The sequence below is a fragment of the Conger conger genome, chromosome 10 (genome assembly GCF_963514075.1).
Source record: "Conger conger chromosome 10, fConCon1.1, whole genome shotgun sequence".
NCBI lineage: Eukaryota > Metazoa > Chordata > Actinopteri > Anguilliformes > Congridae > Conger > Conger conger.
Genome location: NC_083769.1, coordinates 16,720,999 through 16,735,750, shown reverse-complemented (window position 1 = coordinate 16,735,750; position 14,752 = coordinate 16,720,999). Strand labels below are relative to the sequence as shown.

At 46.0% G+C, this 14,752-nt stretch overlaps 1 protein-coding gene across 5 annotated transcripts in view; it reads left to right on the top strand.

Annotated features, from left to right (window-relative positions):
• Nucleotides 1-411: 411 nt before the first annotated feature.
• Nucleotides 412-14,752, top strand: part of LOC133138936 (ral GTPase-activating protein subunit beta-like) — a 31,168-nt gene continuing 16,827 nt past the window's right edge. For 4 of the 5 annotated variants that reach the window (XM_061258091.1, XM_061258089.1, XM_061258090.1 and 1 more), the window contains exons 1-12: nt 412-620; nt 2,132-2,331; nt 3,498-3,700; nt 4,160-4,326; nt 7,103-7,289; nt 7,884-8,015; nt 8,738-8,916; nt 10,249-10,400; nt 10,872-11,082; nt 13,738-13,939; nt 14,238-14,405; nt 14,489-14,603. In XM_061258091.1, the coding sequence (XP_061114075.1) occupies nt 2,164-2,331; nt 3,498-3,700; nt 4,160-4,326; nt 7,103-7,289; nt 7,884-8,015; nt 8,738-8,916; nt 10,249-10,400; nt 10,872-11,082; nt 13,738-13,939; nt 14,238-14,405; nt 14,489-14,603 (1,884 nt within the window). In that variant the 5' untranslated portion in view covers nt 412-620; nt 2,132-2,163. The remainder of the gene's footprint in view (nt 621-2,131; nt 2,332-3,497; nt 3,701-4,159; nt 4,327-7,102; nt 7,290-7,883; nt 8,016-8,737; nt 8,917-10,248; nt 10,401-10,871; nt 11,083-13,737; nt 13,940-14,237; nt 14,406-14,488; nt 14,604-14,752) is intronic. The other variant, XM_061258088.1, reaches the window with a different exon arrangement.

Below are 14,752 nucleotides of genomic sequence, written 5' to 3'. Positions count from 1 at the left end.
TGAAAAGTGGTCTTTGCTGTTTTATGCAAACAAAATGCAAATAATTCACTATAACTAAACTGAATGTTTGAAAATCTCAAAATTTTATTACTGACACTAATGCAGAAAACAAAATCTAAAAAATCTATGGTGCAGAGTACTTTAGTTTATGAATAAAAATATATATAGTTTATACAATCAGTCGTTTATTTAAAACCCCGTAATGTAAAGAATGTGTTATCTAAATAATACGTATTTTCTAGCAGAATAAGAGCGATTCAATTTATTTATTTTCGAAGTCACGCAGTTCAAGAGTTTCTTTCTCAGGAAGCTTTCGATGGTGTCATCCACAGCAGCAGGGGGCGGAACATCTCACCTGTAATATTCTATTTCGACCTAGAAGAAGAAGCTGGTTGCTTTCACAGAACTCAGTGCAACAGTGCAACCAAACAGTTCTGTCGTTGCTAACTTGCTACCTCTAGCAGTCGGCGGAGTCTTACAGATGACAGTACCGAGCTCCGCCGGACGGAGACGGTGCGGTAAAATATTTTCGTATCTCCATTGACAGGAGTTATGGAGCTGTGAGTCTGCTCTGCAAATTGCCTCCTTATGAAGAATGTCCATCTTTTACTGTCACACAGGTAGGCGGCTGAACATTCACGCATAAGCCTGGGGACGTGTTTGTACATTTAGCAGCTAAGCTAACCTTAGATATTTCTCCCGCATTGCGGCCTTCTATCTCACTGAAACCGGCATTGGGGAATTTACGTTCGCAGCATTGTCCCGCATTTGCTCGTGGGATTTCGCCGGTAGACGGCGAAACTAGGCTACGCCAGCCTGTTTACTGTTTCTTAGCTACCGGCTAATCACCTGAGCAGCAGCTTGGCTTCCGACCTTCGGCATCAGTCGCCTGACTGTCGGTTTCCTCCATGTTAGACTTGCAAATGCTGTGATATTTTAAATACTAGCAGTCGATTGAGTAACCTTACTATCAATTTAGGTAACATTAGAGTAGCGTTAGCTGTTAGCTAACGTTACTATTTTTTTGGGGTAGAATCGTGACACTGACAGCGACGCAGATTTGAAAATTTGCGCCAGTGCCACAATTGTATAGCTAGGTTACATTTGCCTAACCAGCTAGATACTACAGCTGATACTTACATTGTGGGATATGGATACACATGCACTTTAAGATGTGCCTACTGAACAACCACAACCTCTGTTTAACCGCAAATGTCAAATATGATTGACATTGTGCCACGTCTGACCTAAGTTGGTGCTTGAGATTTTTTTCCTCTAGATGAACTAGATGAACGAGTTTGAAAGCTAAACAAAATACCATGCATTCATGTCCGCTGAACAGTCTCGATTAAAAGCTTAATTGGCTTCATTCGCTCATGCTGGTTTGTGCCCCTATCAGTTTTGCCACGCCGAGGAAATGAGGAACAATGACGGTGTGAGGAATTCGCACATGACCCAGGAGTCCGTTTTGCTGAATCGATCCTAATTCCTGATTAAACCCTTAGCATTGCAATTCTGCTCCTGGTTTCTGTTATTGTTAACCACACGGGTCATGACCAAAATGAAAGTGTATCATGACATCTTCATGGTCATCTTTACATTGTTACATTTTGTACTTGGGTTCTTGTACACAATATAGCCTAAACTAACAGCATGTCGGATTAAGCTGCCCTTTTCCAGTTGTGTAGATTTTACTGACTATTCTTAACCATATGCTGGTACTTTTTCCAGATATGCATCATTTTTGTACAAACCACAAAACCTGTTCAGGTTTTTCTGTCTTTCTTTGATGAGCACTGGCTGTCATAAATCTTCTTGATAACCAATCGGTAATCTCAATTCAGGTTGATATCCTCTTCTCTTAATCACATTTGCCATTAGGGTTCATTTTTACACACACACACACATACACACACACACACACACATACACACACACACATACGCACTAGCTGAGACACACAAGGAAGTTGGGTACTTCCTTCATTTTTACCCAGTGAACTTTAATAACCTCTTCAGTGTATACCGTAGCATGCTCTGCTGTGTTTTTCATTCTGAAGGCTGGCGCACGCTCACGTACTGTCATAAAGCATAAGGTCCGGTCCAAAGCCGACATTACCGTTTCCTTGCAGGCAGCCTAGGGATTGAATAGAGGAGAAGCACCATGTACTCAGACTGGCGGTCCCTGCACCTGGCGGTGCTGAGCGACCAGGGTCACCTGAGCGTCCTCCACAGCTACCCTCCGGTGGTGGGCCGCGAGGTGGCCAACGCGGTGGTGCGCCCCCTGGTGGCGGCTCCAGTCTCCGACAGCTTCCTCAAAACCGACAAAGAGGTGAGCGGTCCCTGTCGCTTGTTTTGACCCTTCCGTTCCATTCGTCTTTTCTGAGTTTGTAACTCCGCCCGCCGGAGGAGGCGAGGAAAGGAAGCGAGGATGGAGGAACCGAGGACGGAGGAACCGAGTGCGCGTTTATTAGACGAGTGGAACGCCCTCGTTGTTTCCAGCGTCTGTTCGACGGCCCGTCGATTACGGACGTGGCAGATGTGGATTGGTCAATCCGCAGGTCGATCGTTTTATACGCAGCACGTTTCGAGAAATACTTCTGCAAAGGATGTGCTCATGTTTCCTTGTTCAAGAATCCTTAGGGAGCCTCCTACAGTAGCTCATAGATCCTAGCTCCTTCAAGGAGAATTTAGGGGGTTGGAATGTCTCTAGATGGCGGACCTCTAGAAATGTCTGGGTTAGTTGAGGAATGAGGTGATTGATTAAATAAGTGATTCGAATGAACCCACAGTCTTACATTACCATCCTATTAACCAGCTCTTAAAGTAAAAACACCAGGGTAGTCAGCTTGTACAGCTAAACGGCTGCAGATGTGAAGTGAGCTCTCAGAGGCAGTAAGGCTTTGTGAGGGGCCGCTGAGATATCTGCAGGTCCCCTCCTGATAATTTTCACAAAGTATTTGTATTGACTGTTTCTCCACCTGACTGGCGGCTTCAGTGCTACTCTGCGCCATCAAAATCATTTGGCTGGCTAAAATGACAGGACACTGTCTCCCTCTTCCTCTCTATCTCTCTATCCCTCTCTATCCTTCTCTCTTTCTCTTCTGTTGTTAAATGTTAAATATACAGGTGAAAAGCCCTGTCTCTGTACAGCACATTAAAGCCAGCGCAGTGGTAAATATACAGGTGAAAAGCCAGCGCAGTGGTAAATATACAGGTGAAAAGCCCTGTCTCTGTACAGCACATTAAAGCCAGCGCAGTGGTAAATATACAGGTGAAAAGCCAGCGCAGTGTTAAGTATACAGGTGAAAAGCCCTGTCTCTGTACAGCACATTAAAGCCAGCGCAGTGTTAAATATACAGGTGAAAAGCCAGCGCAGTGGTAAATATACAGGTGAAAAGCCCTGCGTCTGTACAGCACATTAAAGCCAGCGCAGTGTTAAATATACAGATGAAAAGCCCTGTGTCTCTGTCCCTGTGCTCTGCACGGCCCGCGCAGGTAAAATGGACCATGGAGGTTCTGTGCTATGGCCTGACCCTCCCTCCGGACAGCGAGACGGTGAAGCTGTGCGTGGACGTGTACACGGAATGGATGAGCGCTCTGAGCTCTCCCCGCGGCTCCACCCCCCAGCCCATCGTCAAGGAGCCCAACCTGTATGTGCAGGCCATCCTCAAACACCTGTTCAACCTCTTCCAGCCCAGGTAACTGCCACTCAAGCGTTTCAGCGGGTCGGAGAGAAAACGCCGCTCTGCTTGCTTTTCTGATTGCTTGAGACCTGCAGGTAATGAACGTGTCCCTTTTTCTGTCTCTGCTATCCTCAATTTCTCTCTCTCTCTCTCTCTCTCTCGCCCATCCATTCTTTTGCTGTCTTGTCTCTTACACCCCTTCCTGCTCTTTATTTTTGTTTCCCTCTCCCTCGTCTCTTTCTCTTTCTTTCTCCCTCTTGCTTTCTCTCCCCCCTCCCCTCTCTCTCTTTCCTGTTCTCTCCCCTCTCTCACCCCTCTCCTTCCCCCTTCTCTCTTTCTCTTTCTTTTTCCCTCTCTCTCTCTCTCTCTCTCTCTCTCTCTCTCTCTCTCTCTCTCTCTCTCTCTCTCTCTCTCTCTCTCTCTCTCTCTCTCTCTCTCTCTCTCTCTCTCTCTCTCTCTCTCTCTCTCTCTCAGGTCGGAGCAGTACAGCCCCAGTCACTATCGGCTGTGCCACCAGGTGCTGTTGGCGGTGCAGAGGCTTGCGCGGGAGTCTGGCAGCATGGTGCGGGAGACCTGGGAGGTGCTGCTCCTCTTCCTCCTGCGCATCAGCGACACGCTGCTGGCTCCGCCCACAGTGGGAGGTCAGTCAGCACCAGCGCCCTGTCTGTGACAGAGAGAGACGGCTCTGTCGCTGGTCACAGTAGAGAAACTGTTTGACATTCATCAAACACACTACGTTTTCCCCACAGCCTTTATAGCGTAGTTGTGAGGTCACATCAGCATTCATCCCCAATATCTCCGCTATAATAGAAAAACACCCAAGCAGAAATTCATACGTTAAACGCATGCATTCTTATCTGGGTTATGGTCGTTGGGTTTTTCCATTGTTCGTTTGTTTGCTGTCATTCGTCGTTTGTCGTTCAGCATCTTGATCTGTTTGTGGAACTTCCTGGTTACGGATGCCTAGAGGGACAAACCGAGTGTAAACGGTGTTTGGGGTTTTGCAGATGAAAATGCGTCTACACATACAGGTTTTGCAGGCGGATGGAGTAATGTACAGAGTTTGTATAACAGCCATTATTTAATATGTATTCTATTTTATTTATCTGTAATGGTAGTATGACTGTAATTGTGATATTAATTATGTGTCTTTTGTCATTGTACTGCTCTTTGGGTTAAGCTCCTATTGGGCTGAGCCAGGTTTAAGAGGGGCCTGAGCGTAGTGTGGCTTTGTCTTTTTAGCTTTGTCTTTTTCCCCCTGTTTGCTGATGTGACTGCCATTTGTGAGTGGTCTGACGCTAGTGATGTCACAGTGAGCAGTCTGACATTTCTGATGTCACAGCGACTCGTCTGACATGAGTGATGTCACAGTGAGCGGTCTGACATGAGTGATGTCACAGTGAGCGGTCTGACGTTTGTGATGTCACGGTGAGCGGTCTGACATTAGTGATGTCACGGTGAGCGGTCTGACATTAGTGATGTCACAGTGAGCGGTCTGACGTTTGTGATGTCACGGTCAGCGGTTTGACGATAGTGATGTCACAGCGACTCGTCTGACACTAGTGATGTCACAGTGGTCTTACATTGTGACTGTGTGAGATTGGACATGCTACCTTTTCATTTCTTTGCACCATTTAGCCAATGTGTAACCATTGATCCATACCGAATGGTGATTTGATACTTTCTGACTGTACTTTCTGGTTCCTATGCAAAGGTGATTGCCTCATTCCCCTATTTTATTATCCCAGTTCTTTTGTAGGAAATTTTCCAATGTATGCTGAGGATCCTGGGAAATGTAGTTTTAAAAACCATTATAGCTATAAACAGATTTTTAAAACCCCTCTTTGAAGAGATTATGTATGCACTTCTGGTTTGTAATGAGAACATTTTGTGTATCAGGTGGGATCCAAGGCTTTGAGAATCATGGTTGCCATTGTAGTGTAGGACCGGTTTAATATTGCTCTCTGGCTGTTCCATTTTCACACCTTCTGTTCACTGCTGAGAGGCATTTGAAGGTTTAATTCAGACTGTGGAAAGCAGAGAATGGACACATGAGTGGTGATTGCAGTTTCTTTGTGCACTGTTGGAGAGAGCTCTCAGCTGTCTGTCAGCCAATGCCCTGGATCTGTGGCTATGCTTTTAAAAGCACTGAAAACAGTCAGCTGTCACTGGGGGAAAAGCGCGATGTCAGTGCAGTTGGTAATTAAATGGCCGTGTTGTTGGTGGTCTGGGTGTTAGTGCAGTTGGTGATTAAGTGGCCATGTTGGTGCAGTTGGTGATTAAATGGTGATGTTGTTGGTGGTTTGGATGTCAGTGCAGTTGGTGATTAAATGGCCGTGTTATTGGTGGTCTGGATGTTAGTGCAGTTGGTGATTAAATGGTGATGTTGTTGGAGGTCTGGATGTTAGTGCAGTTGGTGATTAAATGGTGATGTTGGTGCAGTTGGTGATTAAATGCTGATGTTGGTGGTGGTTTGGGTGTCAGTGCGGTTGGTGATTAAGTGGTGATGTTGGTGATTTGGGTGTTAGTGCAGTTGGTGATGAAATGCTGATATTGGTGGTGGTTTGGGTGTCAGTGCGGTTGGTGATTAAGTGGTGATGTTGGTGATTTGGGTGTTAGTGCAGTTGGTGATTAAATGGTGATGTTGGTGCGGTTGGTGATTAAATGCTGATTTTGGTGGTGGTTTGGGTGTCTGTGGTTGGTGATTAAGTGGTGATGTTGGTGATTTGGGTGTTAGTGCAGTTGGTGATTAAATGGTAATGTTGGTGCGGTTGGTGATTAAATGCTGATGTTGGTGGTGGTTTGGGTGTCAGTGCGGTTGGTGATTAAGTGGTGATGTTGGTGATTTGGGTGTTAGTGCAGTTGGTGATTAAATGGTGATGTTGGTGCGGTTGGTGATTAAATGGTGATGATGTTGGGGGTTTGGGTGTCAGTGCGGTTGGTGATTAAATAGTGATGATGTTGGTGGTTTGGGTGTCAGTTAGTGATTAAATGGTGGTGATGTTGGTGATTTGGGCGTCAGTGCGGTTGGTGATTAAATGGTGATGATGTTGGGGGTTTGGGTGTCAGTTGAGGATTAAATAGTGATGATGTTGGTGGTTTGGGTGTCAGTTGAGGATTAAATGGTGATGATGTTGGTGGTTTGGGTGGGTGATGATGTTGGTGGTTTGGGTGTCAGTTGGTGATTAAATGGTGATGATTGTGGTGGTTTGGGTGTCAGTTGGGGATTAAATGGTGATGATGTTGGTGGTTTGGGTGTCAGTTGGTGATTAAATGGTGATGATGTTGGTGGTTTGGATGTCAGTTGGTGATTAAATGGTGATGATGTCGGTGGTTTGGGTGTCAGTTGGGGATTAAATGGTGATGATGTTGGTGGTTTGGGTGTCAGTTGGTGATTGAGTGTGCTGACCCGCGCAGGTGGAATCGCTGAGAAGCTGGCGGAGAAGCTGGTGAGCGTGCTCCTGGAGGTGTGGCTCCTGGCCTGCGCTCGCTGTTTCCCCACCCCGCCCTACTGGAAAACCGCCAGAGAGATGCTGGCTAACTGGAGACACCACTCCCCAGTGGTGGAGCAGTGGAGCAAGGTCATCTCCGCCCTCACTTCCAGGTGACGTCCGGGGGGGGGGGGACACCTCACTTCCTGTTCAGAATGGTCAAGATTGAGATTTTCTTCATTTTCAGTTTTCTTGGAAGTACCTCTGTTGGAAGTACATGCAGGCTATGAACACTGTAGTCTGAGCACCACATGGAACAGTGTACAAAAAGACAACTACACCCTAGGTCACCTTAGACTTAATTGTAATAGTAATTGTTATAATTAAACTGTATAGGCTAATTTCTCAGAAATCAGAATTAAGGATTAAGCCTAGTTTAAGAGACTAAGAGGTTTTCTATTTCAATGGATATCAGCAATTTGGGAAATGTTTTTAGTCTTAAGACTAAGCTTAATCTTTGTCTGGGAAACCGTTACTAGGACTAGTATATTTAGACATCTACTTGCAGTAACAAAATAAAATGAGGATTACGCATTATATTTTGCTTAATCCAAAACTAATACATCTAGTAATTTCAATTACAATGTAACTTATAATACACAAATTGCAATTGGATGTAATGATTCACTGAATGCAAAGTAGTGTACAAGTGGGTTCCTCCTGGAACGGAAATGCAATTTTACGGGTGTGTTTTTCTTTTAACTCAGGCTTTTGCGGTTCACCTACGGTCCGTCGTTCCCTCTGTTCAAAGTTCCGGACGAGGACGCCAACCTGATTCCGGCTGAGATGGACAACGACTGCGTGGCTCAGACCTGGTTCCGCTTCCTGCACATGCTGAGGTCCAGCCAAAACACCACATCGCAATAACCAGTGTTACCTTCCCCCTTCTGCCATCTTGTTCCACATCCCCCCTCTGCTCTGCCTGCCTTACTTTCTGCCATCTTGTTCCACATCCCACTTCTGCTGTGCCTGCCTTACCTTCTGCTATCTTGTTCCACATCCCCCTTCTGCTGTGCCTGCCTTACCTTCTGCCAGCTTGTTCCACATCCCCCCTCTGCTTTGCCCGCCTTAGCTTCTGCCATCTTGTTCCACATCCCCCCTCTGCTCTGCCTGCCTTACTTTCTGCCATCTTGTTCCACATCCCCCCTCTGCTATGCCCGCCTTAGCTTCTGCCATCTTGTTCCACATATGAGAGACCTGTAAACTGGACCATTTTGTAACGCCTAATCAATGTGGAAGACATGTTGGGGGGTTGTAACCAATATATCACGGTGCCAGAGTTGTCATCTCAAGACTTAAAAATTCTAAATGTAATACTTTTCATTGAATTGAACCATAATGAAGTTTGATTTCAAGTTTTGAGTTTTTAAGTTTTCAGTTGCCAACGTAGCATATAGACTCCAATGTCTCGAATGAACCAGAGTGCACTAGAAGTCTATCTAGAGGGCTAGACATTTGCTCAATATCAGTGTAGGTTGAGTTAAAGGTTGGGCAAGCCGTTTCCGGGCAGAATGAATCGGGGAACAGGAGTCTTCATGGTGCGATCTCTACCTTTCTCCAGCAACCCGGTGGACCTGAGCAACCCGGCCATCGTGAGCACCACGCCCAAATTCCAGGAGCAGCTCCTGAACGTGAGCGGGGTGCCCCCAGAGATCGTCCAGCACCCCTGCCTCAAGCAGCTCCCACACATCTTCTTCAGGGCCATGCGCGGGGTCAGCTGCCTGGTGGACGCCTTCTTAGGTGCGTTACTCAACCCCTGAGAAGCTCCCAGGGACTTTCTCCCGAAACCTGACATGTAGCACACTGTGCAGTAGTGTATAAGATGCCTACTGTTGTAGAGTGGACATTTATTTAGCTGAGTGATACAATTGTGAGCAGGCACCCGCTAATTGCCGACCCCATCAACACTTTCCACTTCAAATGTGGTTCAAAATTAAAACACATAGGTTAAATTTACTGTAGCATAGAATTATCAGTTTTCAAGAGAATAATCTGTCGCTCTCCGGTTGTTGTTTTGTCACCGAAATGCAGCTTGGATGTCATGCCCGGTCCACCGCATCATGGTGGACAGCTGAAAATGTTTAAAAATCAGTCTTCTTTTTGCCTGAAGACTTTAAACACAATTTAAAGGTTAGACTCATGACACGGCAAGCTGCAACTGGTGACTCTTCGCAAACCTCAGGGCTTGCAACTTGTTAAACTGACCTATTTACACTTTGGGTGCGTTCGTTTACTAGCTCTCAAGACTCCCCTTCAGGTGAATTTAATGCTGTTACACAACACCAATCACATCTGTTGCCTCTGAATTGAGTAGGCTACTGAAGTGATCTTTATCTCCCTACGGAATGAATAAATGTTTCACCTACAGCTTGATATTTTGTTAAATTTGTAGGCTACTAAGCCTTGCTCAATGAACTTGTAAACTTTTTTCTCACTTTTGGTATGAGGACACTGTTTCATAAGGGTTTCAAGGTGTGCTGGTTTTATAAAGGTGAATTTGGGAGCAGGGTGGGGTGTGTTTGTTCTTCATCTACACTGTTATGCAATGTGATCTCTGGGAAGGCTTGCATTTATGAGCAAGTGTCATTGCTTCAGATAGGCTGTGCATTGGGGAGTGTGCTGTGCTCGCTTGTCAGAGCAGTGCAGCGCACAGTAAGGATGGTCATTGATCATCCAGATCATTGATCAGAAATTGGATCATTTTTAGCACTTGCTTCCAGTTGTCTGGTGGACGCTGTCTTGCCAGCAGACCTGGGTGAAATACGTAATTGCTTTGGATTCAAATACTTTCCTGTGCTCAATTGATCTTGCCTGGTGCCATTGACCGAACCAAGAGAACCAGAAGATGGGGTTGGCACTTTTTGTGAGTATTTCATAGGTTCCAATACACCAGACAAGCTCAGTAAAGCATAGATGTGTTTGAATCCAAAACAGTGACGTATTTCACCCTGGTCTGCATACCAGTGCTGCTAAACTGAGATGATCTAACTCTATTGGACCGTGGGTTCAAACGTCCCGTGGCTCTGATTCCGATCACAGTCCCGACTTCACCCCCCCCCCCCCCCCCCCCAGGTGTCTCCCGGCTCAAGTCGGACAGCGCCCCCCCCACCCCCGTCAACAGACTGAGCATGACCCAGCCCCCCGCCGCCACGGCAACCACGCCCCCGCACAGCCGCAAACACAGGCCCACCGTGGTCATCAAAAACTCCAACAAGGGCTCCACGGTAAGTCCCATCTCCCGCTGGGCACGGTCAGAACCGTTCTGACCCGCAGTGTCCCAGGTATGCAGGAGGAACCACGGAGCCCGTTCCGGACTCCTCATTCTTACTTTTACTGTCTATGTCTAACTAAGAAAATGGGGTCCTAATAAACGTGTGGCTATTTATATTAGTCTGTGTGAGTGTTTGTGTGCGTCTGCAGGTGTGTGTGCATTGGCATGTGCATGAAGGTTTTTTTCGTGCTTTTTTGTGTTATTGCTTCTTACAACTTAATTAGACCAGCAGTCTGTTAACTATTAAGCCAAACTGTGTACAAGCCTCTCTCCAAGAATGTAACGTTTGGTGTTAATTTACCTGTATAATTCAGTCAGGGTCACATGTGCTCGATCAGAGCGCATTTAACCCTGTGCCTGTAGCTTTGGCTGCACTAGCATGGGTGTGCTTCTTTACTGATCATGTTTGAATTCACTTTCGCAGGGAAACATCTCCCACCCTAAAGTGTCACAGCAGAGCTCCACCTCTCCGCTGTCCAGTCCCAGTCAGGCCAGCTTGGAGCCCCGCCCCCTGCCCGCCCCTTCCAGGCCAAAGGTCAACAGCATCCTCAACCTCTTCGGCCAGTGGCTATTCGACGCCGCTCTAGTGCACTGCAAGCTCTACAACGGCGTCAACAAGGACCACAGCATGACCGGTAAAGACCCTGCGGGTTAGACCGCTACACAGCATTTTTTTTTTTTTTTCTTCTGCTGTGTCATGTGCCTTCCCAACCGCTGTTCTTCATGGTTACAGTGGTGGTAAACACGGCGTGGTGCGGATAGGGTTTGAAGTTCTTCCTTCATTGTGCAATGCTTTTTGGTGCCAGAGCCTATTTCTGACAGTATTTGTAAGAGATATTTGTTTTTCCATGCCAGTGGTGAACCAGGCCACAGTCACTGAATGGTGTTTGTGTGCACATAATGTATTTGATCTACGAAGAGATCCTGTTTGTCTCCCTTGAACAGAGACGTTGTTTCTCCTCTAATGGGGTGCACCTTGTTTCTATTAAAGACAAGACTTCGGCAGATAAGAGTCTTTTTTTTTCAATCCCCGTGGGTTTCACAGCACCTTTGAAAACACAGCGCGCTTCAAGGGCGACGATAGCGTTGGAAAAACAAATTACGAAAAACAGAGCACGCTCTTTTCCATTAACGCCAATCAGATCCTCATTCTCTGCCGAGGGGGTATTTTTAGACCGGCCGTCTCAGACGCGATCACGCTGGTCGTCTTGTTAAATGGGTTCCTCTATCTGTCATCTCATCTGTTTCCATAATGGGAGATGCAAAAACATGTTCGGCGACTCACGCAAACAAACAAGCACACAAACACTCATAGTTAATCCCAAACGGAACCTGTAAATGGGAACTAGGATATATCTGCAGGTATGAAACCTATTCATAGTGTCTCAGAGTAGGAGCGCTGATCTAGGATCAGGTTTTCCCCTGTACACTGTTAGCTAGAAGGGTGACCAGACCAGCTTTACTGCTCAATGCTGTGGTCTTTGTATACCTTGCTTGGACAACTACACAAAGCTTGTGCACTTTGTAAATTGCTGACTTATAGTTGAAATAACGGATTTGGTAACCATACCCAGATTATGTACATCTACCGATGTTATAATCTGTCATAAATATGTGAAGTTTGCCAGCCTGCTTGCTCAAATTTCTGGTTGTGTAACAAGACTGCCCACCCGGTGGCTTCAATTAGCTTGCAGTCTGGCCAAAACTACTGAAGGAATCATCGTCTGAAAAAAGTGACATGCTAGGATTATTTCAGGGTACTTTACGCCTAAATCTGCTGTGTGTCAATCATATAGCTTGGAACATTTACAAAAACATTCCAAACATTTACATATTAAAGCCCTTGATTGTGAATATTTATTGGCTTTTTCCAGGGAAGCTTTTTTTTGAAGTGACTATAGTAAGCTAAAGAGAACAACTTTGAAATTGTCCTTCGCTGGCAATATGCCAACAAAAAAAAAAGGAAAGTTTGAGTTCTGATTTCATATGAAGAGGTCTGTAACACTGCTGTGCTTTGACTCCTTTCCCATTTTATTCCTGTTATCTTGCAGCAACTTTTATCCAAATTCTGCTTTCTTATAAATCTTGTAAGTAGGAACCCTGTAGCTTTTCTTAAGATCACAGTGATTTTTTGTTGTTATATTTGTGCGTATATTTATTTTTCTTCATCAACCCTATTTTTTAAAATTATTTTCTTTTTTACTTTTTACATCGTTTCCATTGCCCCATTTTTCTTGGGGAGATGGACCCCCTCAGTTCCTGTGCCCCCCCCCCCATGTTGTCCCAACATCTGTGATCACATAGCGTTTCCTGAGGTGCTTGCACTAACCATTCAATCCTTTTCTTTTTCCCAGAAGTGAGTATTTTTGCTCCCTACTTTTTGTTGATTTTGCACTGAATTTATTTTGGTTTTGGGTTGATTTTTTTGTTGGTATTATGTTGCTTTTTGGTTTGTTTTGCATCGGTATGTGCCTTTATGCATGACTCTGCTGTCTGTCCTGTATTGTAAGTGTGAGGTCGCATCCTGTTTTTCCGGAAACTCCAGGGAGCTGACAGAGAGGCCTTGCAACTGTTCCCCTGTTGAGCTGAAAATGTGAAGTGTAGAGCTTGGTATCCCCAATTGCTAGATTCCTGATGTGCTCAAAATGGCTCTCATCCAGAGCCTCTTAATTCACTTATGTTTCCTGCCTGTTTTTTTCTGACCGTGATAGGAGCTGTGGTGTAGGTAGCTTAGACATGCTTCTTTTTGCATTTTTGTGTTCATGAAGGTAACGCTGATGTTCTCACAATTTTTTCCCACTCTAACAGACCTATCACAGTAGACCTTTGGATCAATCCCCCGGTCACTAACCATGGTGATTTTGGGTACTATATGGTGCTTGTTAGAGCACCATATAGTGCCATTGATCAGAAATTGGATAATTGCCATTGATCAGAAATTGGATAATTTTTAGCACGTGCTTCCAGTTGTCTGGTGGATGCTGTCTTGCCAGTATATGGTGATTTTGTTTACTCACCTCTCATAGTAGATGGTGATTTTGGTCTTTCACCAATCACAGTAGACTGTCATTTTGGTCACTCCCCTGTCGCGGTAGATGGTGACTTTGGTGACTCACCCATCATGGTCGATGGTGAATTTAGTCACTGACCCCTCACAGTAGATGGTGATTTTGGTCCCTCCAGTCATGTTGCTGAAGGTAATTTTTGCAAAGCTCTCTGTCAGCGGTACCTGCTCTACGTACAGACGACCGTCACCCATCTCACGTGGCCCACCCCCCTCTTTCTCCCAGCCCTGGCCTCCCAGGCGGGCGTGGAGCTCCGGCGGAAAGGGTCCCGCATGTCCTCGGACTCCATGGTCTCCAACCCCCTGTTCGACGCCAACGAGTACCCCGACAACTACGAGGCGGGCAGGGCCGAGGCCTGCGGCACGCTCTGCAGGATCTTCTGCAGCAAGAAGACCGGCGAGGAGATCCTGTCTATCTACCTGTCCAGGTAACATTCCCCTACCCACGCCTCGCCCACCTTACAGCTCCACAGAGGAGAAGACCTCACATCCAGGTTATTTCTGCAAATGGCAATCGTTAGTTTGCTAAATAGTGTAAATGGTTCCATGTCCCGTGCTCGTCTCGATTTTTGAGCGTGGATTTATTAAATTTTTTTTAATTTTTGGTCTTTTTTTTGTGGTCGACTTTCGAAGCTCCACCAAAATTCTGAACTGACGTGTGAAATTGTGGGAATAATTATGGGACAAGGCCCGGTCGTTCTGACAGAAGGACTCCCTCCTTTGCAGATTCTACATGGTTCTGATCCAGGGCCTCCAGATCTCGGACTCGGTCTGCCTGCCCGTTCTGGCCAGCATCATCCTCAACTCCTCCTCCCTCTTCTGCTCGGACCTGAAGGGTGTCAACCTAGTGGCCCCCTACTTCATCTCCGCCTTGGAGACCATCCTGCCGGACAGGTAGAGTGGGTTGGCTAGCCTTTGTACATTTGTGACCGCGCTTAAAGATCTAAGCAACCTAAAGCAGTACGCCCCTTCCGCAGGGAACTGTTAAGATTCAAGGCTTACGTCAACCCTGTGGAGCTGAGACGGTCGTCCATCAGCATCTTGCTCTCGATGTTGCCTCTCCCACACCATTTCGGCAACATCAAATCTGAGGTAACGTCCACACGTCATTCTACCTGTTCATAAAATGTGAAGTAACTTCAAATCAAATCGGGGCACTCAATCAAGCATTTCTGTTATTTGTTACTTATGGTACTTATTCTGTGAGGTAACCGTGGTGACACAGGCTTAGTTAAATTGCA